At 41.2% G+C, this 26,393-nt stretch overlaps 1 protein-coding gene across 2 annotated transcripts in view; it reads left to right on the top strand.

The window, feature by feature from the left end:
* UNC13D (unc-13 homolog D) overlaps positions 1-26,393 on the top strand; it is a 157,066-nt gene that overhangs the window by 120,620 nt on the left and 10,053 nt on the right. For both annotated transcript variants that reach the window (XM_069752049.1, XM_069752048.1), the window contains exons 13-29: positions 1,887-1,990; positions 6,151-6,268; positions 7,255-7,379; positions 8,530-8,620; positions 11,279-11,335; positions 11,705-11,802; positions 12,188-12,239; positions 12,354-12,484; positions 12,925-13,045; positions 14,267-14,410; positions 16,090-16,185; positions 20,010-20,216; positions 20,443-20,511; positions 20,611-20,690; positions 21,772-21,877; positions 22,418-22,489; positions 23,331-23,414. In XM_069752049.1, the coding sequence (XP_069608150.1) occupies positions 1,887-1,990; positions 6,151-6,268; positions 7,255-7,379; positions 8,530-8,620; positions 11,279-11,335; positions 11,705-11,802; positions 12,188-12,239; positions 12,354-12,484; positions 12,925-13,045; positions 14,267-14,410; positions 16,090-16,185; positions 20,010-20,216; positions 20,443-20,511; positions 20,611-20,690; positions 21,772-21,877; positions 22,418-22,489; positions 23,331-23,414 (1,755 nt within the window). The remainder of the gene's footprint in view (positions 1-1,886; positions 1,991-6,150; positions 6,269-7,254; positions 7,380-8,529; positions 8,621-11,278; positions 11,336-11,704; positions 11,803-12,187; positions 12,240-12,353; positions 12,485-12,924; positions 13,046-14,266; positions 14,411-16,089; positions 16,186-20,009; positions 20,217-20,442; positions 20,512-20,610; positions 20,691-21,771; positions 21,878-22,417; positions 22,490-23,330; positions 23,415-26,393) is intronic.

Raw genomic sequence — 26,393 nt, 5'->3', positions numbered from 1 at the left:
TATTCTTTTTCCTCCAAACACGACAAGTTGTGTTTCTACCAAACAGTTCCAGTTTGGTTTCATCAGACCATAGGACATTCTCCCAAAACTCCTCTGGATCATCCAAATGCTCTCTAGCAAACTTCAGACGGGCCCGGACATGTACTGGCTTAAGCAGTGGGACACGTCTGGCACTGCAGGATCTGAGTCCATGGTGGCGTAGTGTGTTACTTATGGTAGGCCTTGTTACATTGGTCCCAGCTCTCTGCAGTTCATTCACTAGGTCCCCCCGCGTGGTTCTGGGATTTTTGCTCACCGTTCTTGTGATCATTCTGACCCCACGGGGTGGGATTTTGCGTGGAGCCCCAGATCGAGGGAGATTATCAGTGGTCTTGTATGTCTTCCATTTTCTAATTATTGCTCCCACTGTTGATTTCTTCACTCCAAGCTGGTTGGCTATTGCAGATTCAGTCTTCCCAGCCTGGTGCAGGGCTACAATTTTGTTTCTGGTGTCCTTTGACAGCTCTTTGGTCTTCACCATAGTGGAGTTTGGAGTCAGACTGTTTGAGGGTGTGCACAGGTGTCTTTTTATACTGATAACAAGTTTAAACAGGTGCCATTACTACAGGTAATGAGTGGAGGAAAGAGGAGATTCTGAAAGAAGAAGTTACAGGTCTGTGAGAGCCAGAAATCTTGATTGTTTGTTTCTGACCAAATACTTATTTTCCACCATAATATGCAAATAAAATGTTAAAAAAACAGACAATGTGATTTCCTGGATTTTTTTTTCTCAGTTTGTCTCCCATAGTTGAGGTCTACCTATGATGTAAATTACAGACGCCTCACATCTTATTAAGTGGTGGAACTTGCACTATTGCTGACTGACTAAATACTTTTTTGCCCCACTGTATATGCAAATATAAAAACACTTTTATTCAACATCATTAAAAATGACATATACAAACCGTTTTATCAGCAGGAGATCATCACTAGGGGACTAGTAAACCTGTAGTCATCCAAATTCATGAGCAAGGTATAACCCGACCCATACCACTGATTGGAAGCTTTCTGCCTATGCACAGTGTACACAGAAAGCTGTCAATCATCGGTGTGGGTGGGGTTATATAGAGTTCAGAATTCAAAGAACCGGGATACCTACAGCAGAGAAAACAGGGATTTTATAAAAACTGCAGCAAGCAGCCTAGTAAGAGATACATCACTGGAATCAGTGTCTCTGCCCCTACATCTTCTTGTTTTCAGATGTACCTTTAATTTAGTCCTGTGACCTTTCACATTAAATTGGAGCTGAGACTTGGCCAATGGTTCACCTTCCAACAAGACAATGACCCTAAGCACACACCTAAAATAACAAAGGAGTAGCTTCAGAACACCTCTGTGACCATTCTTGACTGGCCCAGCCAGAGCCCTGACCTAAACCCAATTGAGCATCCCTGGAGAGACCTGAAAATGGCTGCCCACCAACATTCACCATCCAACCTGACGGAACTGGAGAGGATCTGCAAGGAAGAATGGCAGAGGATCCCCAAATCCAGGTGTGAAAACTTGTTGCATCATTCCCAAGAAGACTCATGGCTGTCCTAGCTCAAAAGGATGCTTCTACTCAATACTGACCAAAGGGTCTGAATACTTATGACCATGTGATATTTCAGGGTTTTTTTAAAATAAATTTGCAAAAATTACTACATTTCTGTTTTTGTTCAGTCAAGATGGGGTGCAGAGTGTACATTAATGAGGAAAAAAATGAACTTTTTTGAATTTACCAAATGGCTGCAATGAAACAAAAAGTTAAAAATTGAAAGGGGTTTATATACTTTCCGTACCCATTGTATATGTGAGTTTGCATTTTAATGCCTGTATACAGCATAACATTACCATTCTTATTCCAGGCCACTGGAACCACATGGGATGGGGAGATCAGCCCACATGGCATGACCATTCTGCACCTACATGCATCCCAAAAAGACTTGTCTGAATTCCATCAAGGCCTGGCGTAAGTTACAGAGTCTTCATATTCTGCGTATATAATCATATCAGTATTTCGAAGTGTGGATATAATCTTTATGATTAATTTTGGTTTTCCAAAAGGAAAAATAGTTGGAAATATTTTGCTCTAAAAGTAATGTTTTTTTTGGGAAGAATTCCTCATTAATATACTATCTGATGGAACAAGGCATTCAAAAATAAAATAAGCCTACAAAGAAAAGAACACAGTACCTACAGTCAAATATGGTGGAGGTTCAAAGATGATTTGGGGATGTGTTGTGAATTCTGCTCTTGGTCTCCCTCCGGTGGTTATGAGTGGTAGTGCTGCGGTAGTTGGATCGCAGCATTTATCAGGTGTATCCATTTTTTGCAATTTGGGCTGGGCTATTTAAGTCCTGCTTTATCCTTTAGTCAGTGCCAGTTGTCCATTGTTTTTGGAGGATTCACATCCATACTTGGTCTCTCCTGGTCTGCTGTTCATTTCTTCAAAGATAAGTTCTGGCCTTGTTTTTTCTGTCCACCTGCTGTGGACTTTATAGTCTGTGCATTTTCTTGTTTTGTTTTGTCCAGCTTTGTCTGTGAAGGATTTTTTGCAGCCTAGCTTTGTCTCTGGAGATGCAGATATACCCTCCATGTCTTTAGTCAGATGTGGTGTTTTGTATTTTCTGTGGTGGATATTTTCTAGTGTTTTAATACTGACCGCATAGTACTCTGTCCTATTCTTCCTTTTTAGCTAGTATGGCCTCCTATGCTAAATCCTGATTTCATGTCTGCGTATGTTATTTCCCTCTCCTTTCACAGTCAATATTTGTGGGCGGCTGTCTATCCTTTGGGGATTTTCTCTGAGGCAAGATAGTTTTCCCGTTTCTGTCTTTAGGGGCAGTTAGTTCTTAGGCTGTGTCGAGGGGTCTAGGGAGTGTTAGGTACTTCGTTTGCACGCTTTCCTACTGCATATATGTTGGCATTATTGTCTTTTCAATGTATATGTACACCAATAAATTGTTTATAATTCATTTGCAAAATATTCCATCCGTGAGTGCGGTGTATTTCCCTATTCATGCTGCTCCTAGGCCACCAGATCATAACAGTACAACTGGCCATCCTGGGATTTTTGGTACCAGAGATTTGGTTGGTAGGTCCTTTTGGTGGCCTTCTTTGTCGCGGGATGTGCGTTCTTTTGTGCAGTCCTGTGGGATTTGTGCGCGGGCTAAGCCTTGCTGTTCCCACACTTGTGGGTTGCTTCTGCCTTTGCCGGTCCCTGAGAGACCTTGGACGCATATTTCTATGGATTTTATTTAAGATCTTCTAGTTTCCCAGAGGATGTCGGTTATCTGGGTGGTTTGTGACCGGTTTTCTAAGATGGTTCATTTGGTACCTATGCCTAAATTGCCTTCCTCTTCTGATTTGGTTTCGTTGTTTTTTCAGCATGTGGTTCGTTTGCATGGCATCCCGGAGAATATTGTGTCCGATAGAGGTTCCCAGTTTGTTTCTAGGTTTTGGCGGGCCTTTTGTGCTAGGCTGGGCATTGATTTGTCTTTTTCTTCCGCATTTCATCCTCAGACAAATGGCCAGACAGAGCGAACTAATCAGACTTAGGAAACTTATTTGAGATGCTTTGTGTCTGCTGATCAGGATGATTGGGTGGCCTTCTTGCCATTGGCCGAGTTTGCCCTTAATAATCGGGCTAGTTCTGCTACCTTGGTTTCGCCTTTTTTTTTGTAATTTTGGTTTTCATCCTCGTTTTTCTTCAGGGCAGGTTGAGCCTTCTGATTGTCCTGGTGTGGATTCAGTGGTTGATAGGCTGCAGTGGATTTGGGCTCATGTGGTGGACAATTTGGTGTTGTCTCAGGAGGAGGCTCAGCGTTTTGCTAACCGTCATCGGTGTGTTGGTTCCCGGCTTCGGGTTGGGGATTTGGTCTGGTTGTCTTCCCGTCATGTTCCTATGAAGGTTTCTTCCCCTAAGTTCAAGCCTCGGTTTATTGGTCCTTATAGGATTTCTGAGATTATCAATCCGGTGTCTTTTCGTTTGGCCCTTCCAGCCTCTTTTTCCATCCATAATGTGTTCCATAGATCTTTGTTGCGGAAGTATGTGGTGCCCGTTGTTCCCTCTGCTGATCCTCCGGCCCTGGTGTTGATTGATGGGGAGTTGGAGTATGTGGTTGAGAAGATTTTAGATTCTCGTTTTTTCGAGGCGGAAGCTTCAGTATCTGGTCAAATGGAAGGGTTATGGCCAGGAGGATAATTCTTGGGTTGTTGCCTCCGATGTTCATGCTGACGATTTGGTTCGTGCCTTTCATTTGGCTCGTCCTGATCGGCCTGGGGGCTCTGGTGAGGGTTCGGTGACTCCTCCTCAAGGGGGGGTACTGTTGTGAATTCTGCTCTTGGGCTCCCTCCGGTGGTTATGAGTGGTAGTGCTGCGGTAGTTGGATCGCAGCATTTATCAGGTGTATCCATTTTTTTGCAATTTGGGCTGGGCTATTTAAGTCCTACTTTATCCTTTAGTCAGTGCTAGTTGTCCATTGTTTTTGGAGGATTCACATCCACACTTGGTCTCTCCTGGTCTGCTGTTCATTTCTTCAAAGATAAGTTCTGGCCTTGTTTTTTCTGTCCACCTGCTGTGGACCTTATAGTCTGTGCATTTTCTTGTTTTGTTTTGTCCAGCTTTGTCTGTGAAGGATTTTTTGCAGCCCAGCTTTGTCTCTGGAGATGCAGATATACCCTCCATGTCTTTAGTCAGATGTGGTGTTTTGTATTTTCTGTGGTGGATATTTTCTAGTGTTTTAATACTGACCGCATAGTACTCTGTCCTATTCTTCCTTTTTAGCTAGTATGGCCTCCTATGCTAAATCCTGATTTCATGTCTGCGTATGTTATTTCCCTCTCATTTCACAGTCAATATTTGTGGGCGGCTGTTTATCCTTTGGGGATTTTCTCTGAGGCAAGATAGTTTTCCCGTTTCTGTCTTTAGGGGTAGTTAGTTCTTAGGCTGTGTCGAGGGGTCTAGGGAGTGTTAGGTACCCCCCACGGCTACTTCTAGTTGCGCTGCTAGTTCAGGGTTTGCGGTCAGTAAAGGTACCACCTTCTCCAGAGTACGTCTCATGCTGCTCCTAGGCCACTAGATCATAACAGGGATGTTTTGCTGCCTCTGGCACTGGGTGCCTTGACTGGGTGCAAGGCATCATGAAATCTGAAGTTTACCAAAGGATTTTGGGTCACAATGTAGTGCCTAGTTTAAAAAAGCTGGGTTTGTGTCCTAGGTCATGGGTCTTCCAGCAGGACAATGACCCCAAACATACTTCGAGAAGCACCCAGAAATAGATGGAAACAAAACACTAGAGAGTTCTGAAGTGACCAGCAATGAGTCCGGATCTAACTCCCGATGAACACCTGTGGAGAGATCTTAAAATTGCTGTTGGGAGAAGGCACCTTCAAATACAAGAGACCTGGAGCAGTTTGCAAAAGAAGAGTGGCCCAAAATTCCAGTAGTGAGGTGTAGGAAGCTTGTTGATGGATATAGGGAACGATTGATTGCAGTTATTTATTCCAAAGGGATAAGTTGAGGGTGCCAACAATTCTGTCTGGCCTTGACTTTTGGGGTTTTGTGTGAAATTATATCAAATTGGCGTTTTTTTTCCGTTTCATGTGTTGTTCCGATACACACAAAGGAAATAAACATGTGTATAACAAAATGTGCAATTGCAATAATTTCCTGGGAGAGATGCTCCATTTTCTGGAAAAATTTGAAGGGTGCCGACATGACTGTATAACTCTAAGCTATTTTATTTTTGTCCTGCTGTTCCGCTGAGTTTTCTGTTTTATTTTTTTCTTAATCTGCCATACACGGTAGTTCCAGAGATGAGGGTCTTTTTATTTAGTGATATTTTTAAGGTGTTACCAAAAGTGTATTGTTCACAGGTAATTATGCAGAGCAGCCTAAAGACATTCCTCCAGAGAATCCTATGAGCTACTGCCCATTGGTAAAAACCATAAAAATTGTCACTAAATAGAAAGGACCATATTATCAAATGGTCCCATAATTCTGCTTCCGTAAGACTGATTGTATCTCACATCTCATATGCTTCATGTACTTCCCTAGTTATCATTTTTTGACCTTTCCTCCATATATATTTCTTATAGTAACTGTCCTTAGTCAATTTGTCATTTCAGGCAGTGGCTGGCATACAGTAAATTATACCAGAGTCTGGAGTTCAGCAGTAGCTGCTTGCTGCATCATATAACAAGTATTGAATACCTCTGGGTCCAAGGACGGCTGCAGAATGAACAGGTGATCTTGGGAGGGTTGTGTACCATAAAACTTTGGCTGAGCTTCTATTGGTGAGAAACTAGTCTGTTAGACCCCTTGTACCACCTAAATGAGATATTGTGGTTCTCCTGATGATGACTAATGTAGACAGAGACAGAGACCCTGATTCCAGCATTGTGTCAATTATTGGGCTGCTTGATGCAGTTTCAATAAAATCACTGTTTGATCAACAGTGGATTATCCCCGCATCTACCACAGATTAGCTGCTTTATGCCTATGCAGAGTGTACACAGAAATCTACCAATCAGTTGTGTGGGCGACGTTATGCAGAGCTCAGCATTCAGAGAACTGGTAGATCTGCAGAAGAGAAAACTGTGATTTTATCAAAACTAGACCAAGCAGCTCAGTAAGCGAATATCACTGAACTCAGAACATCATATTGTTCTCAGATGGGGTAGTAAATACCTGGTGACAGATTCCCTTTAATGGGACGTCACTGCCATGCGATTCCAATGCCTGGCATGCCAACGTCAGCTGCTGTCCTCTGATTGGCTGGTGGCATGTATTGCAGTGCAGGGAGCTAAAGTAGGCGCTGGTGTGCCCAGTCACACCCTCCGTGACCGCGATCGTTATGCCCCTGGGCGCTAATCTGACAATCTATGATGTACTATTTAATGTTCTGCTGGTGGATTATGATCACTGAGGTCCCTACTTACTTCAGTAGGCCACCACAACTGTGTGGACTTGAGCTTTTACTGCTCAGTTTCTGGTACATAGTACAGTATATGCAATTAGCTGGTTTTACGCATCCAAATTTCATGGCCTGAGTATGGACCCCAATGCCCGAACCAGCTGTGGGTCTCCTGAACTTTGCCACCTTATATACAGTATGCTTTATGGCTGTTAAATTCAGGTCCCGACAACATTGTCCATACTTACTTGTAGGTGCTATCGTGCATTCATGCAGAATAATTCAGACTATTCTTTGCTTTGTTCCTAACCTGCAGAAAAATGAGTTGGCGGAATCATTTGACTCTTTATTGCAATATGGAGTGTCTCTTTTACAAAGGTATCGCATTGTCTTTCCACTGTCAGAATCTCGGTCCACAGAACGTCTGCAGGGTCTGCTCAGGTTGGTGATTAAATATAAAGTTTAGGATTCCATTTTACACAATGTTAGATAAATATACCAGCAGTAAAATTAAATGTGTTTGGCCAAAATGAGTAGAAAAAAGTTGCGGCAGCACTCACCAGTCCTTGAGTGGTATAAATCCTTTATTCAAGCAAGTATAATATCATGTTCACGGCTCGGGGGTGTTGGTGAAACAAGGGTGTGCAGGGGTCTACAACAGCCGTTTTGCGCTGATGGTAGCGCTTCCACGGGTTGATGAAGAAGCTGGCGGGCAGGAGGGGACGCAGGAGGATACAGGGACACCGGAAAGCATAACAGGGTCCCCGAATCCCCCTATTTCTCTGTCCTCTGATGTGCGATCACATCAGAGGATAGAGAATAACACATCGCTTTTTTTTCTTTGCGGCCACTGGTAAACAGTTAATTACCGGCGATCGCAAAACAGAGCCGAGACCCCAAAGATCTTCCGGGTGCCGGCCAGCGGGTGCACTGCGCATGCGCACGCCATATTTTGGCCGGAAAAAGATGGCGCCGCCCATCGGGAGCCATGAGGAGCACCGGGGGAGACAGGCTATCGGGGACCCCATTTCTCTGTCCTCTGATGTGCGATCACATCGGAGGACAGAAAAATTAAATGGGAAATCGTGTTTTGGTTATTTTTGCGACCGCCGGTAAACGGTTAATTACCGGCGATCGCAACTCGGGGGTTGGTAAAAAAAACCCGAATCATGTTCTATGGGTTCTCGGCTACCCCCGGCAACCGAGACCCCAGAGAAAATCCGACTCTGGGGGGCGCTATTCACTTTTTCCACAGCGCCGTTAATTAACGGTGCTGTGGTTTAAGTACCCTTAACTGCCGCCGTTAAAAGGCGTATCGGCGGTCGTTAAGGGGTTAAAAATCATTGCACCAGATGAACAAGTAGCAATATGCAGGCACAGGGGTGGTATTATTTTTATATTAATTTTATTTAACATGTTGCAAAACAAAGAACGCAATGAGCTAGAACAAGATATACAATCAATTAAACGGCTACATATACAAAATAGAAGTAGGAGCAGAATTTTAAAAAAAATCTTAAAACTGAAAATTTGTATATACTGTATTGTATTATTTGTATACTCATCCTAGCATTAATTCTTCTAAATATAGAGTTCTGATACAAATGTGTAAGACCAAGGCATTCAGAGAGCTGTGCTCCTCTACTCCCAACTTACAGGACAGAGTGACCGAGGCCATCAAGGTAAAGCTTATTTGTAACAGGAAACAAAATATAACCTACTGTTTTAACTTTGCTACTTTGGACTCTTCTTGCTTCCAACAGAGCTTTCATCTATTTTCCTGGCCATGGAGAATATGTCAGAATGTTTGCCAAGACATAACATACACCCTTTGATCAGACAATTCTAGGATATCCTATGGATTGCTACTCTGTCCACTAATGATGAGCGAACGTGCTGGGATAAGGTGTTATCTGAGCATGCTCGGGTGCTAAGTGAGTGTCTACAGCGTGCTCGAAATATATGCTCGAGTCCCCGCGGCTGCATGTCTGTTAGACAGCCGCGAGACATGCAGGGATTTCCTTACAAACAGGCAATCCCTGCATGTGTTGCACCTGTTGAACAGCAGCGAGACATGCAGCCGCGGGGACTCGAGCATATATTTCGAGCACGCCAAAAACACTCGGTTAGCACATGATCATGCTCAGATAACACCTTATCCAAGCATGCTCGCTCTTCACTACTGTACACCCCTGCATTTCACATATACAGTGAAGGAAATAATTATTTCATCCTTTGCTGATTTTGTAAGTTTGCCCACTGACAAAGACATGAACAGTCTATAAGTGTAGGTTAATTTTTAATATTGAGTAATAGAATGTGAAAAATAAAATACAGAAAATCACATTATATAAATTATATAAATGTATTTGCATTTAGCAGTGAGAAATAAGTATTTGATCCTCTAGTAACCATTAAGGGTATGTGCACAAGCTGCGGATTTTGCTGCGGATCCGCAGCGTTTCCGCAGCTGCGGGTCCGCAGCAGTTCCCCATGAGTTTACATTACAATGTAAACCTATGGGAAACAGAAAACGCTGTGCCCATGCTGCGGAAAAAAAATGCGCGGAAACGCAGCGGTTTACATTCCACAGCATGCCACTTCTTTCTGCGGATTCCACAGCGGCTTTACACCTGCTCCAATAGAAAACCGCAGGTGTAAAACCGCAGTGAAAGCCGCAGAAAAACCGTGGTAAATTTGCGGTAAATCCGCAGCAAAAATGCAGCGTTTTTGCCCTGCAGATTTATCAATTCCGCTGCGGAAAAATCCACAGAGGACCATTATACTTGTGCACATAGCCTAAGAGTTCTGGCTCCTACAGACCAGTTAGACGCTCCTAATCAACTCGTTACTGGCATTAAAGACAACTGTCTTACATAGTCGCCTTTATAAAATACTCCTGTCCACAGACTCAATTAATCAGTCAGACTCTAACCTCTACAACATGGGCAAGACCCATGAGCTTTATAAGGATGTCAGGGACAAGATCATAAACCTGCACAAAGCTGGAAGGGGCTACAAAACCATAAGTAAGACGCTGGGTGAGAAGAAGACAACTGTTGGTGCAATAGTAAGAAAATGGAAGAAATACAAAATGACTGTCAATCGAAATCGATCTGGGGAACTATGCAAAATCTCACCTCATGGGGTATCCTTGATCATGAGAAAGGTGAGAGAACAGCCTAAAACTACACGGGGGGAACTTGTTAATGATCTCAAGGCAGCTGGGACCACAGTCACCAAGAAAACCATTGGTAACACATTACGCAGCAAAGGTTTAAAATCCTGCAGTGCCCGCAAGGTCCCTCTGCTCAAGAAGGCACATGTGCAGGCCCATCTGAAGTTTGCCAATGAACACCTGGATGAATCTGTGAGTGATTGGGAGAAGGTTCTGTGGTCAGATGAGACAAAAATTGAGCTCTTTGGCATTAACTCAACTCGCCATGTTTGGAGGAAGAGAACTGCTGCCTATGACCCAAAGAACACCGTCCCCACTGGCAAGAATGGAGGTGGAAACATTATGTTTTGGGGGTGTTTGTCTGCTAAGGGCACAGTACTACTTCACCGCATCAATGGGAGAATGGATGGAGCCATGTACCGTAAAATCCTGAGTGACAACCTCCTTCCCTCCGCCAGGACATTAAAAATGGGTCGTGGCTGGGTCTTCCAGTAAGACAATGACCAAAAACATACAGTCAAGGCAACAAAGGAGTGGCTCAAAAAGAAGCACATTAAGGTCATGGAGTGGCCTAGCCAGTCTCCAGACCTTAATCCCATAGAAAACTTATGGAGGGAGTTGAGGTTCTGAGTTGTCAAGCAACAGCCTCAAAATCTTAATGATTTAGAGATGATCTGCAAAGAGGAGTGGACCAAAATTCTTCCTGACATGTGCACAAACCTCATCATCAACTACAAAAAACTTCTGACTGCTGTGCTTGCCAACAAGGGTTTTGCCACCAAGTATTAAGTCTTCTTTGCCAGAGGGATCAAATGCTTATTTCTCACTACAAATTGCAAATAAATTTATATAATTTTTAAAATGTGATTTTTCTGGATTTTCTATTTTTGATATTCTATCTCTCAGTGTTAAAAATTAACCTACCCTTAAAATTATAAACTGTTCATGTCTTTGTCAGTGGGCAAACTTACAAAATCAGCAAGGGATCAAATAATTATTTCCTTCAATGTAGACATTTATTGGAATAGTCACATGTCATTTTACCTAGAGAGGGCAGTGCAGGGGAATTGAGCAGCCAACAACTCTCAAATTAGCGGGATTATCTAGGATGATGGTAGGAAAAGCCTAATACTTGATTTTTTTTTAATGTTTTTACATACAGACTGGAACTCGAGAGTGGTTTGATCTGAAGAGACAACATCTACAACCTATGATACAGGTACATTACAGATAAGCACAAATAGGAAATATCTGTAGGTGTATAACGTCCGTATTCTCCACTTCCTTCCCCGTCTTACACATTTTGGCTTTTTACAAAAGTAATCTTTTTGCTCACACATTATATTTTATGTTTTTTTTTCAAAGACAACTCTTTCATCTTTAAAAATATAGAATTTGGTTGTCTGTACCCTTTAGAAACTAAGGCATAATATAATATAATAATAATATATTTAGGGGGGTTATAATTTTAGGAAATACCTAAATATTTTCCGATAGTTTCTTCTTGCCTTGCACATGACTTACATTTTTTTCTAGTCTGCTCTTCCCGTTTCTTCCACAAATCTCATGGTACTTATAAATCCACTAGGGCTACGAAGAAAACTTGAAGTCTTTGATAGTGCTGGTGGCCGATGTCACTGCTGACCTGAAGAATTGTCACAAGACATTGAACAAGTGTTTTTTCAAGTAAGAAAAGGAAAGTAAGAAAGTACAGATTGTACTTTACATTTCATGCTGGGTGGGTTCTTTATCCTATGTCGAAATAACAGTTGCGGTCTAGCCATAACCCGATGGGTGGTGATTACCTGTCTGAGTTTTTTCCATACACATTTTAAGCATGACCTCCAAAAATATTTAACAGATTATATGTAAAATTAAAGTTGTAATTGTTCAGTAGCTTAATAAGCACATTGCAATATTTGTTATAGGACTTACGGGAAAATGTACATAAAAATGTCTACAGAAAACTAAATACATCAATATAATGTATTCAATAGATTGCCTGAAACATCCATTTATATTGGTATTGTCTACATTTCTTCATTTTTCTTTATCGTTACATCTGTCACAGCACTATTAAGGTGGACGTCTTCAGCCTGACCTTCCAGGAACTGGAGGAGCTGGTATGTATCTCCAGATAGTCACCTCTCAGACTCCACACTTTGTTAGAACTTACATCTTCTTCCATTACATTTCCTTCTCTTGTGTAAACAGAATATATATTATGTCTTTGTCAGGTGTCTGAGCAATTGGTCTGTCAGCTTCCACCTGCTAACCACAACGCTCGCCATCAGCTCTCTGAACTCTTTTACCAACTTTATCTTACTCTACGTGAGCTTCACAAACTCCAAGATCAACTTCCAACAAGGTGACCACCTAATATTGCGCTCTGCTGTCATGCAAAGTCATGATACAATTCTTGGTTAGGGGTCTAATCCTGCACACAGGTATTAAAATCAATTATACCATTAGTTTCTTCGTATGGGCCAAAGTATTTTTTTAGGACCCTTCATGATCAAGGTCTTTGCTGTAGATTGATTTTTTGGGGCCTTTATGCAAATTTATTACCAGAGCCCCCAATCCATCACTTTCTCTCATGTGACCTAAGTCTTTTTTGGGCCCTATGAGGAACCAAGGTTTGGGTTCCCCAGCAATCTTGATGCCCCTATGGCTTTGCCTCTGGTCAATATCATTGGTTTAGAATATAACGGCTAGACTCAACAGCTCTATAGCATTGTGCGGCTCATTTTTGTTTCCAATCACTCTAAGTTTCCATATAATAAATTAGATATATTCTGCTTTTCTTAGGGATGGCTCTTCCCCACTGTTTGATTTTCATCGCAAGTTTTCTGACTGTTTACCTAGTTGGCTGCAGAAGGCATATTCAACCGCTCTCGAGAGAGTCCAAAGAGCTGTGCAAATAGATCTGGTGAGGTGTTGCAGGATATATTTAAAACGTTATCACCTAGCTTCAAATATCATTTTATATTTTTATTCTTTGCCCTAAAATCTGTAAATGTCAGTCTAAATAATGTTAAGGAACATTGGTCACCAGATTTTATGCAAACTGCATACATTAATAGATTGCTTTATACCTATACTTACAGGTGTACTTACTTTGAAAATCTGTGTCATAAAGGTTGTTTGGTTCTTTTTAGAAATTTTGAGTGCAACAAAGGAACTGAAGTCTAAGAATATTAAACGATAAACTCAATTTACTCAATGTAGTCCCACCCTGCCTGATTGATAAGCTGCAGCTTGTACTAAGCAGCGTGAGATTTCAGCAGCAAGAGGGAGGAGTGGTACTAAGGTGCTTGTCATTCAGAATAAGGGACAGATACTACATTTAGCTAATCAAAAATAGAAACTCATGACCTCATTCGCTTTTAAAAAGACTTATTTAGCCAATTTGACATGGATATTCAGAGTAAGCACACCAACCTCACCAGGTCTACAAGATCTGTTTAGTAATGTAAAAGTGATCACTTCCTGCATGACGATCAGTAAAACCCTTGTATGGATTTTCCACTTGCTTTCTCTCAGTTTTGTTTGGGAAATGTAGTCATCCTATGTTATGGGAACAAGGGAAGTACTGCTTTATACCGGATAGCATTGCCACTGAGCAGCTTTGAATACAATCGGCGTTTTGCCAGCAATAGTTTATCATTGCAGGACCAGGTCTCATGTGCAAGGAAGACCAGCTAATTTGTGTAACCCCGCCTCCACCACCGATTGGCAACTTGATGACAGTGTACAGCAGAAGCTGCCAATCAGGGATGTGGGAGGGATTATACAGAGCTCAGCATTCATAGCACTGCTACATCTGCAGAAGATAAAATTGTAATTCTATCAAAACTATATCGAGCAGTCTTGAAAGGGATACACCACTGGAATCAGGCTCTCTGCCCCCACGTCATGCTGCTCTCGAATTATATATAAAAAACCTGCTGACAGATTCTCTTTGAGAAGCGGTCATAAGAGATCTTAATACCTCCATACATGTCAGATTACAATCGGCTGAACCCGATTATTATTATTATGACATACAATCAGATAAAAGTTGGTCATACCCAAAGATTTGCTGTCTACCATTCACATACATAGAGGTATTAGTATCTGATCAGTCTGGTAACTCTGGTTCTTCCTTCAGCTGGTTCCATTATCAGAGTTACAGAAGCACAGTGCTTCCACAGTGGATCTGTCCACATGCTACACTCAGATTGGACGCACATGGCAGCAGCTGGCATGGCCTGACCCAGAGGAGGCATTTATGATTATGGTCAAATTTACCGAGGTGAGAATTGTGCATGTACTGAAAAAATAAGAGATCTGGGGTAGGGGGATAAAGATCCAATGCTCACACGCTCACAAGTTGGTATTATTAGTATCAAAAACTATATTATGTTGTATTAAATGCAATCCTCATAATTGTGGTACAAGAATATTGGTTTATTTTGCAGCTTTCACAATGATTGGTATACTGCATAGTATGATGTGGTTTTATAGACCCATCATATTATATAAGGCAGCATTGATTGGCTAGATCACCACTGGAAAAAAGTAAAGAGAACCAGGGTCTATGAAAATTAAAGTGTATTCTCCCAAACACATTTTCAATGACAATACTTTATAGAAAGCTAAAGGAATGGCAGGTATAGTGTGGCAAGGTGGCCAAGGGGCGGTTGCCCCACGTACCATAATCTTTCGGGGTTCAACATTTTTCCCCACCTTCTTCCCCATCACCTTTCCTCCCACAAAGTAATTGACAATTGTAAGCACAATTAGTGTTCTCCTGGAGCTGCCTATGCAGAGCACAACAACCAAGATGAGTTTATCTGCTGAACTCTGCAAAAACAGCAACTGAATTTACAAAGTTTAGTGTAATGAAGTAAGATTTGTTATCTTGGTCGCTGCCTATGCAAAGTGCAGCAACCAATGATACTGTTGCGCTCTGCATAGGCATCAATGGAGATGACAGAAGATTAGCACGCAATAAAAAACACTTTTCCACTTTTTCCAAAGGGATTGCTTTAAAATAAGTGTTAGACATAAGGCTAGGGCTAAGCTTTAGGCAGTGGCATACCCCTAATTCCAGCAAACCACAGGGTCGCTATGGGCGTTCCTGCCCCGGAATCACACTTTCATCAATATCTGCACCCTAAATTCAGATACAGTTGAAAACAATTGGCACTCACTGTTCCCTCATTCATTCTGAGCATCTTGAGCTGGGGTTTGTCTGAGGTTTGGCTTAGTCTTTGGGCTAGAGATTTCGTTAGGTTAAGATTTAGGGCTAGGATTAGGGATAGGGCTAGAGTAATATAATTGTTACATATGAAAAAACATATTAAAAATAGTTAAACGTTTTACTTACAAAATTTCAGAAAAAGCACAAAAAACTGGGATATCCTTGCATAAACACTTATTACAACAGCATTTTCCTTAAGTTACAATACATATACTTTGGGGACAAGGGGTTCAATATACAGTGGGGGAAATAATTAGTTGATCCCTTGCTGATTTTGTAAGTTTGCCCACTTACAAAGACATGAACAGTCTATAATTTTAAGTGTAGGTTAATTTTAACATTGGGAGATAGACGTCTGACTGCTGTGCTTGCCAACAAGGGTTTTTGCCACCAAGTATTAAGTCTTGTTTGCCAGAGGGATCAAATATGTATTTCTCACTGCAAAATGCAAATAAAGTTATATATTTTATACAATGTGATTTTCTGGATTTTATTTTTGATATTCTATCTCTCAATGTTAAAATTAACCTACTCTTAAAATTGTACACTGTTCTTGTCTATGTCAATGGACTGGTGGAATATACAGTCATGGTTCACAGGTTGCAAGGACACAACATACTAGACTTGACCCAGGCGTTGGCAATCCATGCTATGCCAGTGAGTTGTGTTGCCCTGAACACTACTAGTGTTCATTTCACCTTAGTCGGGCATCTTCATTTCTTCCGTAGGATATGTGCCGCATCGCTGTCATGTACTGCACAATGATTAAACACCGAGCAGAGGACGTGTCCGATATCAGAGATGCTGGGCAGGCGGCAAACAAGGTAAATGAGGATAACATTATTTCCTCATACTTGATGGGAAAATAATGTACCATCATATGATTTTATTTCCAAACTGAGGAATATATACATATACGTATATGTTCCATTATATTCTATTCCGAGTAAGATCATAACAGAAACGTAAGGTTTTCTTGATGAAAACTTGGCACTAGTTGTGTACAGTTAGGTCCATATATATTTGGACAGAGACAACATTTTTTTAATTTTGGTTATAGACATTACCACAATGAATTTTAACCAAAACAATTCAGATGCAGTTGAAGTTCAGATTTTCAGCTTTCATTTGAGGGTATCCACACTAAAATTGGATGAAGGATTTAGGAGTTTCAGCTCCTTAACATGTGCCACCCTGTTTTTAAAGGGACCAAAAGTAATTGGACAGATTAAATAATTTTAAATAAAATGTTCATTTCTAGTACTTGGTTGAAAACCCTTTGCTGGCAATGACTGCCTGAAGTCTTGAACTCATGGACATCACCAGACGCTGTGTTTCCTCCTTTTTGATGTTCTGCCAGGCCTACACTGCGGTGGTTTTCAGTTGCTGTTTGTGGGCCTTTCTGTCTGAAGTTTAGTCTTTAACAAGTGAAATGCATGCTCAATTGGGTTGAGATCAGGTGACTGACTTGGCCATTCCAGAATATTCCACTTCTTTGCTTTAATAAACTCCTGGGTTGCTTTGGCTTTATGTTTTGGGTCATTGCCCATCTGTAGTATGAAACGACAACCAATCAGTTTGGCTGCATTTGGCTGGATCTGAGCACACAGTATGGCTCTGAATAGCTCAGAATTCATTCGGCTGCTTCTGTCCTGTGTCACATCATCAATAAACACTAGTGACCCTGTGCCACTGGCAGCCATGCATGCCCAAGCCATCACACTGCCTCCGCCGTGTTTTACAGATGATGTGGTATGCTATGGATCATGAGCTGCACCACGCCTTCGCCATACTTTTCTCTTTCCATCATTCTGGTAGAGGTTGATCTTGGTTTCACCTGTCCAAAGAATGCTCTTCTAGAACTGTGCTGGCTTTTTTAGATGTTTTTTAGCAAAGTCCAGTCTAGCCTTTTTATTCTTGATGCTTATGAGTGGCTTGCACCGTGCAGTGAACCCTCTGTATTTACTTTCATGCAGTCTTCTCTTCATGGTAGATTTGGATATTGATACGCCGACCTCCTGGAGAGTGTTGTTCACTTGGTTGGCTGTTGTGAAGGGGTTTCTCTTCACCATGGAGATTATTCTGCGATCATCCACCACTGCTGTCTTCCGTGAGCGCCCAGGCCTTTTTGCATTGATGAGTTCACCAGTGCTTTCTTTCTTTCTCAGGATGTACCAAACTGTAGATTTTGCCACTCCTAATATTGTAGCAATTTCTCGGATGGGTTTTTTCTGTTTTCGCAGCTTAAGGATGGCTTGTTTCACCTGCATGGAGAGCTCCTTTGACCGCATGTTTACTTCACAGCAAAACCTTCCAAATGCAAGCACCACACCTCAAATCAACTCCAGGCCTTTTATCTGCTTAATTGAGAATGACATAACGAAGGGATTGCCCACACCTGTCCATGAAATAGCCTTAGAGTCAATTGTCCAATTACTTTTGGTCCCCTTAAAAACAGGGTGACACATGTTAAGGAGCTTAAACTCCTAAACCCTTCATCCAATTTTAATGTGGATACCCTCGAATGAAAGCTGAAAGTCTGAACTTCAACTGCATCTGAATTGTTTTGCTTAAAACTCATTGTGGTAATGTCTATAACCAAAATTAGAAAAATGTTGTCTCTGTCCAAATATATATGGACCTAACTGTATATATTATTTTCTATATAAAGGGCCACCATGTTAACAAGGTCATGCACATGAACATTTGTTATTTTACTCTGTCGCAAGGCATTAGTATGACCTCAGCTGTAATATACTGTGCTGACTCTGTTCCTAAACAGTTAGAAAGAATAGCAACTAAACTGGTGAGAAGTATGAACAGCTGTTATCAAAATTCTCAATTCTGAGGTAAAATCTGTATTCAGTGAAGACAAACTTTCCCATTATTGAGATAGTAGATAGCGGCTGCTTTGGATGCAATTCTATGTAGAAGGAAGGAGGAGCTAAAGACAAAACTCCTCCTTCTCCAATCTACATAAAATGTTATAAGCACCAGCCGCCATCTCCTATCTCAGTCATCAGACAATCAGTCTGCACTGAATACAGATTTTACCTCAGAATTGAGAATTTTGATAATGACCAATTTTGGCAGAGAAAGAAGCAGAATTCTCTGATAAGATATATTACAATGTTGCTTATTTTCACCTGTGCTATTGATTTATGAAACAAAAATGAAAACGACGGTTATACGTTATACCTGCGATTGCTTGATCTCTTGCATGGTTTACTTTAGTATTGAGGCATGCGATAAAATAACAATCTCTTATGATGCCGCAGGTTGGGCTTCATAGGAATACCAAGATACAGCAATGGGGAACTTGAGTAGTTCCTCGCTATCCATGGTAACTTATTAGCACCCTCTGAATGTGTTATGGTGGTAGAGAGGGAGAAATGAGCATTGTAATGGACTTCTCGCAGGATCGAACCACTCACGTGCCACAGTCAGAGATTGACCGCAGCATCTCAGTGGTCTAAATGTAGTGATTGGAACAGCTCCTGACCCACTCTATCTACCCTCACCCAGAGTTTTAACTTCAAGGGGTTAAAATCACACTCCCCAATCCTTCTTTTCTCTGACATCTGATTGAAGAGAGTAAGATGCCCCCTTACACATTAGATGGTCCCACAGATATCAGATTTGTGTCACCCCCAAAATCGAAAATGAGCTAAGCCCACCGGCATCAGGGGCTTATCTACATCATTCTGTAATGCTGTAGACAAGCCCCGATGTAACCTGAAAGATGAGAAAAAGAGATTAGATTATACTCACCCAGGGGCGGTCCCGCTGCGTTCCAGTCCGATGGGCGTCACGGTTCGGTCCGGGGCCTCCCATCTTCTTACGATCGCGTCCTCCTCTTGTCTTCATGCTGAGGCTCCGGCGCAGGCGTACTTTGTCTGCCCTGTTGAGAGCAGAGCAAAGTACTGCAGCGCGCAGGTGCTGGGAAAGGTCAGAGAGGCCCGGCACCTGCGTACTGCAGTACTTTGCTTTGCCCTCAACAGAGCAGACACAGTACGCCTGCGCCGGAGCCGCAGTGTGAAGACCAGATGAGGACATCATCCTTTGAAGATGGGAGGCCTCGGACCGGACCGCGACGCCCATCGGATCGGATCGATGAATATATCGGTGAGTATAATCTAACCTCTTTTTCTCCTCTTTCAGGATACATCGGGGGCTTATCTACAGCATTGCAGAATACTGTAGATAAGCCCCTGATGCTGATGGGCTTAGCTCACCTTAGATTTTTGGGGTGACAGGTTCCCTTTAATTCGAATACGTATGGGTGTCATTCAATAAGGAGAAAGATTGAAATACAAGAGACAAAGGACACAATTAGTTTGTCTGAATATATAAATGGACAATGCAAATAAAATGATACAATGATACAATGAAAACAAATATATGTAAAGTCATTCGAAGCACAAGAAGGCACTTTGCCTATCTAGAGAAAAAAAAAAGGTTTATTCTCGAGAGACCACAAGGCTCCGATTTCTATTTTTCCAACTTTACAATGTAAAATCTTAAGTGGGTGGATAATTTATTATTAAATGTAATTACATAATCCACCGAATGAAACCTAATTTCTTTCCACTGTGACATTCCCTCTGACACTTATTACTCTCTTACGTATGACACGACTTTCTCTCAGCTTTGTCTAGTGGTGAACAATATTGAGCAGCTGCGGCTGGTGGTGCGCTCTCTGCCTGAGAAACTAAATTGGGCATCACTAGAGGAGCAAACACGTGAGGTTATAAGTGAGGCACAATTTCAGCACACACTCTATGACCAGCTGAAGAGTGCTGTGGCATGCCTGGATCGAGAGATTCGAGGTGTGGTGCAAGCACTTGCTGAAAAAGTAAGTTTTGTTATTTTATTTATTGAGTAGTGATGAGCGAACGTGCTCGGATAACACCTGTGGCTGTCGAATATATATTTTGAGCACGCCGGAGACACTTGGTTAGCACATGAGCATGCTCAGATAACACCTTTTCCGTGCACATTCGCTCATCACTAGTATTGATTGATTTTTTTTTTCTTCTTATATATATTATTTTTTAATTGTTTTCTTTATATTATCACAGCTTGACTCTGGCATTGCCAAACATCTCCACTCCATAGCCAAAGCTAGTGATTCCCGGGACCCCAATGATGTGAGCTAACTCTTCTTATTGATGTATCTATGTGTCCTCATTCTAAATATGTATAATTCTACCTTTATTTAATGTTAATTTGTGCCTTGAATTATGCAGAGCATTGTACCAATGATGAAGTTTTTGGAATCAGAGTTGCAATATATGAACCAGAATCTAGTGCATGAAAACTTTAACTGGTAAGTGACCCAAATTACTCAAAATACAATAAATCATCAATTAAAACCTGGTATGTGCTCAGATCGGAAATCGCGGCCTGATCGCTAGGTCTCTTAACTTGAGCTAAGTGCTTCACAACCGTATAAGAAAGAGGCAGGTAGTTCAGATCAGGAGATCCGGTGGTTGAGGGTTCTGATCCGAGAATGGTCTGTAATCAAGAACTGTATAAATCGTACGTTTCTAAGTTATTTTTACTGCAGACCAGCTGTAATGGAGGTCACATTGGATATTTTTTACAATGTAGGCATGAGATTTCTTAAATTATCATTACACTGCTGAACTTGTAAAACACAATGGAATTTATGCAAGTGAATAGATAGCAGAAAATCCGCAGTATTTTCACTATGTTGGGACTTAGCCTAATGAGGATGCCTGACTTAGAAATATGCAAATTACCTTTTAAGAAAGGAACTCTATAGCACCACCTGATTTAGAAATTATATTAATTATTGTATTATTAAGGGAGTCCTTCATTTTAGACCCTCATCCATTAATCATAGTAGAAGGCAGGCACAAAGAATGACTCTTTGAAGAACCCGGACTCTACATGCATATTATAAACTACAGATTGATTTAATTGTGCTCCATCCCAAGCCATAGTGTGACTGCAGGAAAGTAAACCATTGATGCGATGATCTCCTTCATACAGCTGATTGCAGGGAACCCACATGCAGGACACTTTATTATTAGCTTGTTTCTAAGGGGCCTTTTAAAGAGAATCTGTCAGGGAGATTGCAAATGTTATAGACAATACTAGGAGGCTGCCTCATATACCCAGAAGGGAACATTGGAGTCTTTCCTGCTGTCAATCATCTATACAGGAAACCCATGTGGAAAGGCAGGAAAACTGCATATGACAGCCATAAATGTACTAACCATACACATGAGTCCTCTGATCTACACAAAACAATTAATAGGATAAAAAGCCTTATAGCTGACTTTCTTTTTAAGACCTTTTACAACCACAATGTTTATTCATAGTGATGCGCCACATTTCACAGATGTCAACTTTTGTCCATTTTTGTTTCATTCCTTTTACAGCCTCTTGTCTCTGCTTTGGTCCCACATCCTTACAGTCATCTCTAACCTGACCAGCCACATCACCCCTTCTGTCCGATACTACCAGAGGCTCGTTTCAGCACTTAAGGTAATTCTCCACTTTTGGAATATGTATGTCGGCATACACACCGCCTGTGATCATTTAAGACATGAGTTTCACTAAGCTAATAAGGTCAGTGAACACAATAATTCACTAGATAATGCTCAGAAAGTGTCCTAGAAGTACCCCCACATAGGGCTTGCCACAGTGCCCTCATGCAAAACCGTGTCAGTCACACTGTGCCATTAACAGCACACCCTCATGCCTCCTAAAAGTGTGAGCTCTTATCATGAGCAGGTGGTACTCCTTCTTATGTGGTTCTTGCTGTGCAGGCAGCAGGACTCAGAGCAAGCAAATATTCAATACTGACCCTTAGCCTTGAATATGATAATGATGACGGTCAGCGAGGGAGTGCGTCAGGATGTCAACTTGCAAACTGGCGAACCCAACTGGAATCCCAGTTTACTCTCCCACTTTGTGTAGACCCACTTACATACTGTACGTGCCAATTAATCTATCAATATCTGGCCTTACAAACCTTCTTTATGACTTTAGATATTTGATAATGAGAATTTTCTGTTCATCTAGAACTTGGAGTCATGTTTCCATGCTGGGGGCTGTGGACTGTCATTAGAAAGCCTCCACACTGCGACATTCATTGTAAGTAAAGATGTTTTTTTCCCCGATTCTAAGCTAATGAATGTTATATATAAAGAACTTATAACGATGTAGAAAATAATATGAAACAGAGAGAATATGTCTCTGCAATGCGCAATGAATACTGGTTTACAGAAGGGCAGCTTTCCATCATGCCTCTTTATGTCCAGAAATCTTTGCTGATGTAAAAAAAACAGCAACTTTGAAATTTATTTTTTATTAAACATCCTCTCAAGAAGAAATTTTTCACTTTATACTTTACTGCTCGTTACCTAGTTTATTGGCCACTTCTGTAGTAATCAGATGTTGCTGGTTTTCTAAGGAAGGAGGGCACGCCTCAAAAGCTCGTTTACATAGAGCTTGGAAGAGCTGTGATGAAGTTGAGCAAATTACTAGGTCTGGCCAGCTTCAGTGTCCCTGTGGTCCTTCGTGAATGTATTTGCATTATAGGAGAAAGCATAGTTACAGTCAACTGGCTCAAACCATCAATGTTCAGGAAAACATTGCCCCCTGGCCAGCAGGAAGCTAGGAGTCTAAGGAGTGGTGCGCTCCTGAAGAAAGAAGATGATAATGGTTCTATAGTTACCAGAGCTCAATATTTCTTACGTAAAGCTATAAATCCTTTATATATACCATACATTTAAAAGTGCCTTCACCTTCACTACCTCTAGTTGTTGTGGATCCACAACATTACTGAAGCTTCCCATATACCAAACCTCCCTCTTTAAATTTAGCTACACATACGGTAATATAATGTAGATAGTGTCAAATGATGAACCACCTCAATCTACTTGTAAAAAAAATCCTTTGTTTTATCGAATTCCCATTTTTCCTCTTCCTATAGACCCTAGATCAAGATCTTGACCTTTGTTCCTCCAGTACTCGGAAACTAATAGAGCGTTATTATCAGCAGAAGATTCAGCAACAGGTAAAAAGACCAAATATAGGATGCTCAGTTTCTCAGTGCACTGCAAAGTTACACGCAGAAGTACCGGTACTTTTTTCACAGATAAATTAGTTGACTCTACATAGGCCTGGATCTAATGCAGTAGATTAGGAGACTTAACAGTACAGCAGCATGTCAGCAGATAAAATTACCATATATGTTCTTCTGAACTTGTAATTTTATAACTATATATATATATATATATATATATATATATATATATATATATATATATATACTGTATGTACATATACACACATAGCAGGTGAAATACGTATTGAACATGTAACCAATTTTCTAAGTAAATATATTTTTAAAGGTGCTATTGACATGAAATTCTCATCATATGTGGGTAACAACCCATCTAATCCACACAGAAATAGAGGTAAAAAAATCACCAGCTTAAATCTATCAGTGATTAGAAAGCAATCCTGCCAATTAGTGAAAAACAATATCAGCTGGTTCAACTGATGGCATCCAAGTACGTGTCTCATTACCAAGGTGCCACACAAGAATCATTTAATGATGGGTAAAACATGTGAACTGTCTCAAGACCCAGACAACCTTATTGTTGAAAAACATATTAATGGCATTGGTTACAGAAGAATTTCTAAACTACTGAAGTGAGCACTGTTGGAGCCATAATCCAGAAGTAGAAATAATAACTAGGGATGAACAAATAGCTTTGGATAACTCCTTATCCAAAAAGCTATAGCACTTACCGAATAGCTGCATCAGGAACCCAGATACCTGGAGCGCTCCCGATAATCAGCTGTTTGGCGCCGCAGCTGTATGTGTCGCGGCTGTGTGACAGTCACAACACATGCATGGAGAGCCTGTTTTTTGGGCTCTCCATGCATGTGTTATGACTGTCACACAGCTGTGAACAGGTGCTGAACCTAGAGTCACCAACTCGTATATAGTTAAGTAAATAAGGCAGCACACTGCAGCACTAGAACATACAAACTTGAAATACGAAATTTGAACTGCATTACTGCACTAGAAATATGAAAAATGAGAGCGTTTAGCGCATAAAAATGGCCAATTTTATGTGTACCTGGTAGCCCCTTTACGGCATCTCTCTTATACCAGGTCCTACGCTTGCCTTACCTCGCTGAGAATAAACGTCTCCATCTGAATGGGTACATGTGAAACCTCTTCCTAGACTAAAAATTCTCTCTCTATGGAGGGGTATTGGACCTGCTGTTATTAAAACACCTGTAGGCTAGGAGGCGGAGTGCACGATCAGAAGGCTAGAGAATACATTTCAAGAACCTGACCTGCACATCCAAACATAGACTCAGTGTGAACAGGTGCTGAACCTAGAGTCGCCAACTCGTATATAGTTAAGTAAATAAGGCAGCACACTGCAGCGCTAGAACATACAAACTTGAAATACGAAATTTGAACTGCATTACTGCACTAGAAATATGAAAAATGAGAGCGTTTAGCGCATAAAAATGGCCAATTTTATGTGTACCTGGTAGGTTCTTGAAATGTATTCTCTAGCCTTCTGATCGTGCACTCCGCCTCCTAGCCTACAGGTGTTTTAATTACAGCAGGTCCAATACACTTCCATAGAGAGAGAGAATTTTTAGTCTAGGAAGAGGTTTCACATGTACCCATTCAGATGGAGACGTTTATTCTCAGCGAGGTAAGGCAAGCGTAAGACCTGGTATAAGAGAGATGCCGTAAAGGGGCTACCAGGTACACATAAAATTGGCCATTTTTATGCGCTAAACGCTCTCATTTTTCATATTTCTAGTGCAGTAATGCAGTTCAAATTTCGTATTTCAAGTTTGTATGTTCTAGCGCTGCAGTGTGCTGCCTTATTTACTTAACTGTCACACAGCTGTGACACATGCAGCTATGACACCAAACAGCTGATTATCAGGAGCGTTCCAGGTATCCGGGTTCCCGATGCAGTTATTCAGTAAGCGCTATAGCTATTCGGATAAGAAGTTATCAGAAGCTTTTCTCTCATCCCTAATAATAACATTTCACCATAAACCAGTCACGACCTGGTACTCCACGCAAGATTTTAGACAGAAAACTGAAAAAAATTATCGGAAGAGTTGTCCAAGAGCTAAGTACCACCTGTGGAGAGCTACAGAAAGACCTGGAACCAGCAGGTAGAATTAGCAATGAAAAAGAAAAAATAATCTCCAGCATGGATCTTCTAAAAAGTCAATTTATTGGAAACACCTGATGGTCGAAACGCGTCGGCGTTGACCACCTGGGACCCCCATCTCTTTTTTGCAAATGTTTGCATTTTAAAGTGTTTCCAATAAATTGACTTTTTAGAAGATCCATGCTGGAGATTATTTTTTATTTTTCATTGCTGGCTCTGGACTACGCCCTTGACCAAGGCGGCTCCGTGCATGGACATCATTGCACTGTTGAGGGATTGGTGAGCTGACTTATTTTCTTCCCATTTTTTCCTTTTTCCCTATTTTTGTAGCAGGTAGAATTGTTTCAAAGAAAACTGTAAATAATGCACTCAATCTCCATGGCCTATAAGCACGCTACCCACGCAAGACTCCATTGCTGAACAAAAAGCATGTTCAAGTGCGTTTTATAGTTTGCTCAACACCAGTTAGACAACCCTGTGAAATACTGAAAGAATATAGCCTGGTTAGATGAGACCAAAACTTAACTATTTGGATGCCATAATACACACCATGTTTGGAGGCCAAAAGACACTGCATATCACTCCAAAAACACCATACCAACAGTGAACCTTGGAGGTGGGAACATCATGGTGTGGGACTGTTTTTCAGCATACGGCACTGTCAAACTTCATATAATTGAAGGAAGGGTGAATGAATGGACAAATGTGCCAAGACGTTCTTGATAAAAATCTGTTGCCATTTACCAGGATGATGAAGAAGAAACAATGGTGGACATTTCAGCAAGACAATGATCCCAAACGCATAATCAAAGAAATTCTCAATTGTTTTC

This window comes from Ranitomeya imitator, chromosome 2 (genome assembly GCF_032444005.1).
Source record: "Ranitomeya imitator isolate aRanImi1 chromosome 2, aRanImi1.pri, whole genome shotgun sequence".
NCBI classification, from domain to species: Eukaryota; Metazoa; Chordata; class Amphibia; order Anura; family Dendrobatidae; genus Ranitomeya; species Ranitomeya imitator.
This window is presented reverse-complemented; position numbering and strand designations above follow the sequence as displayed.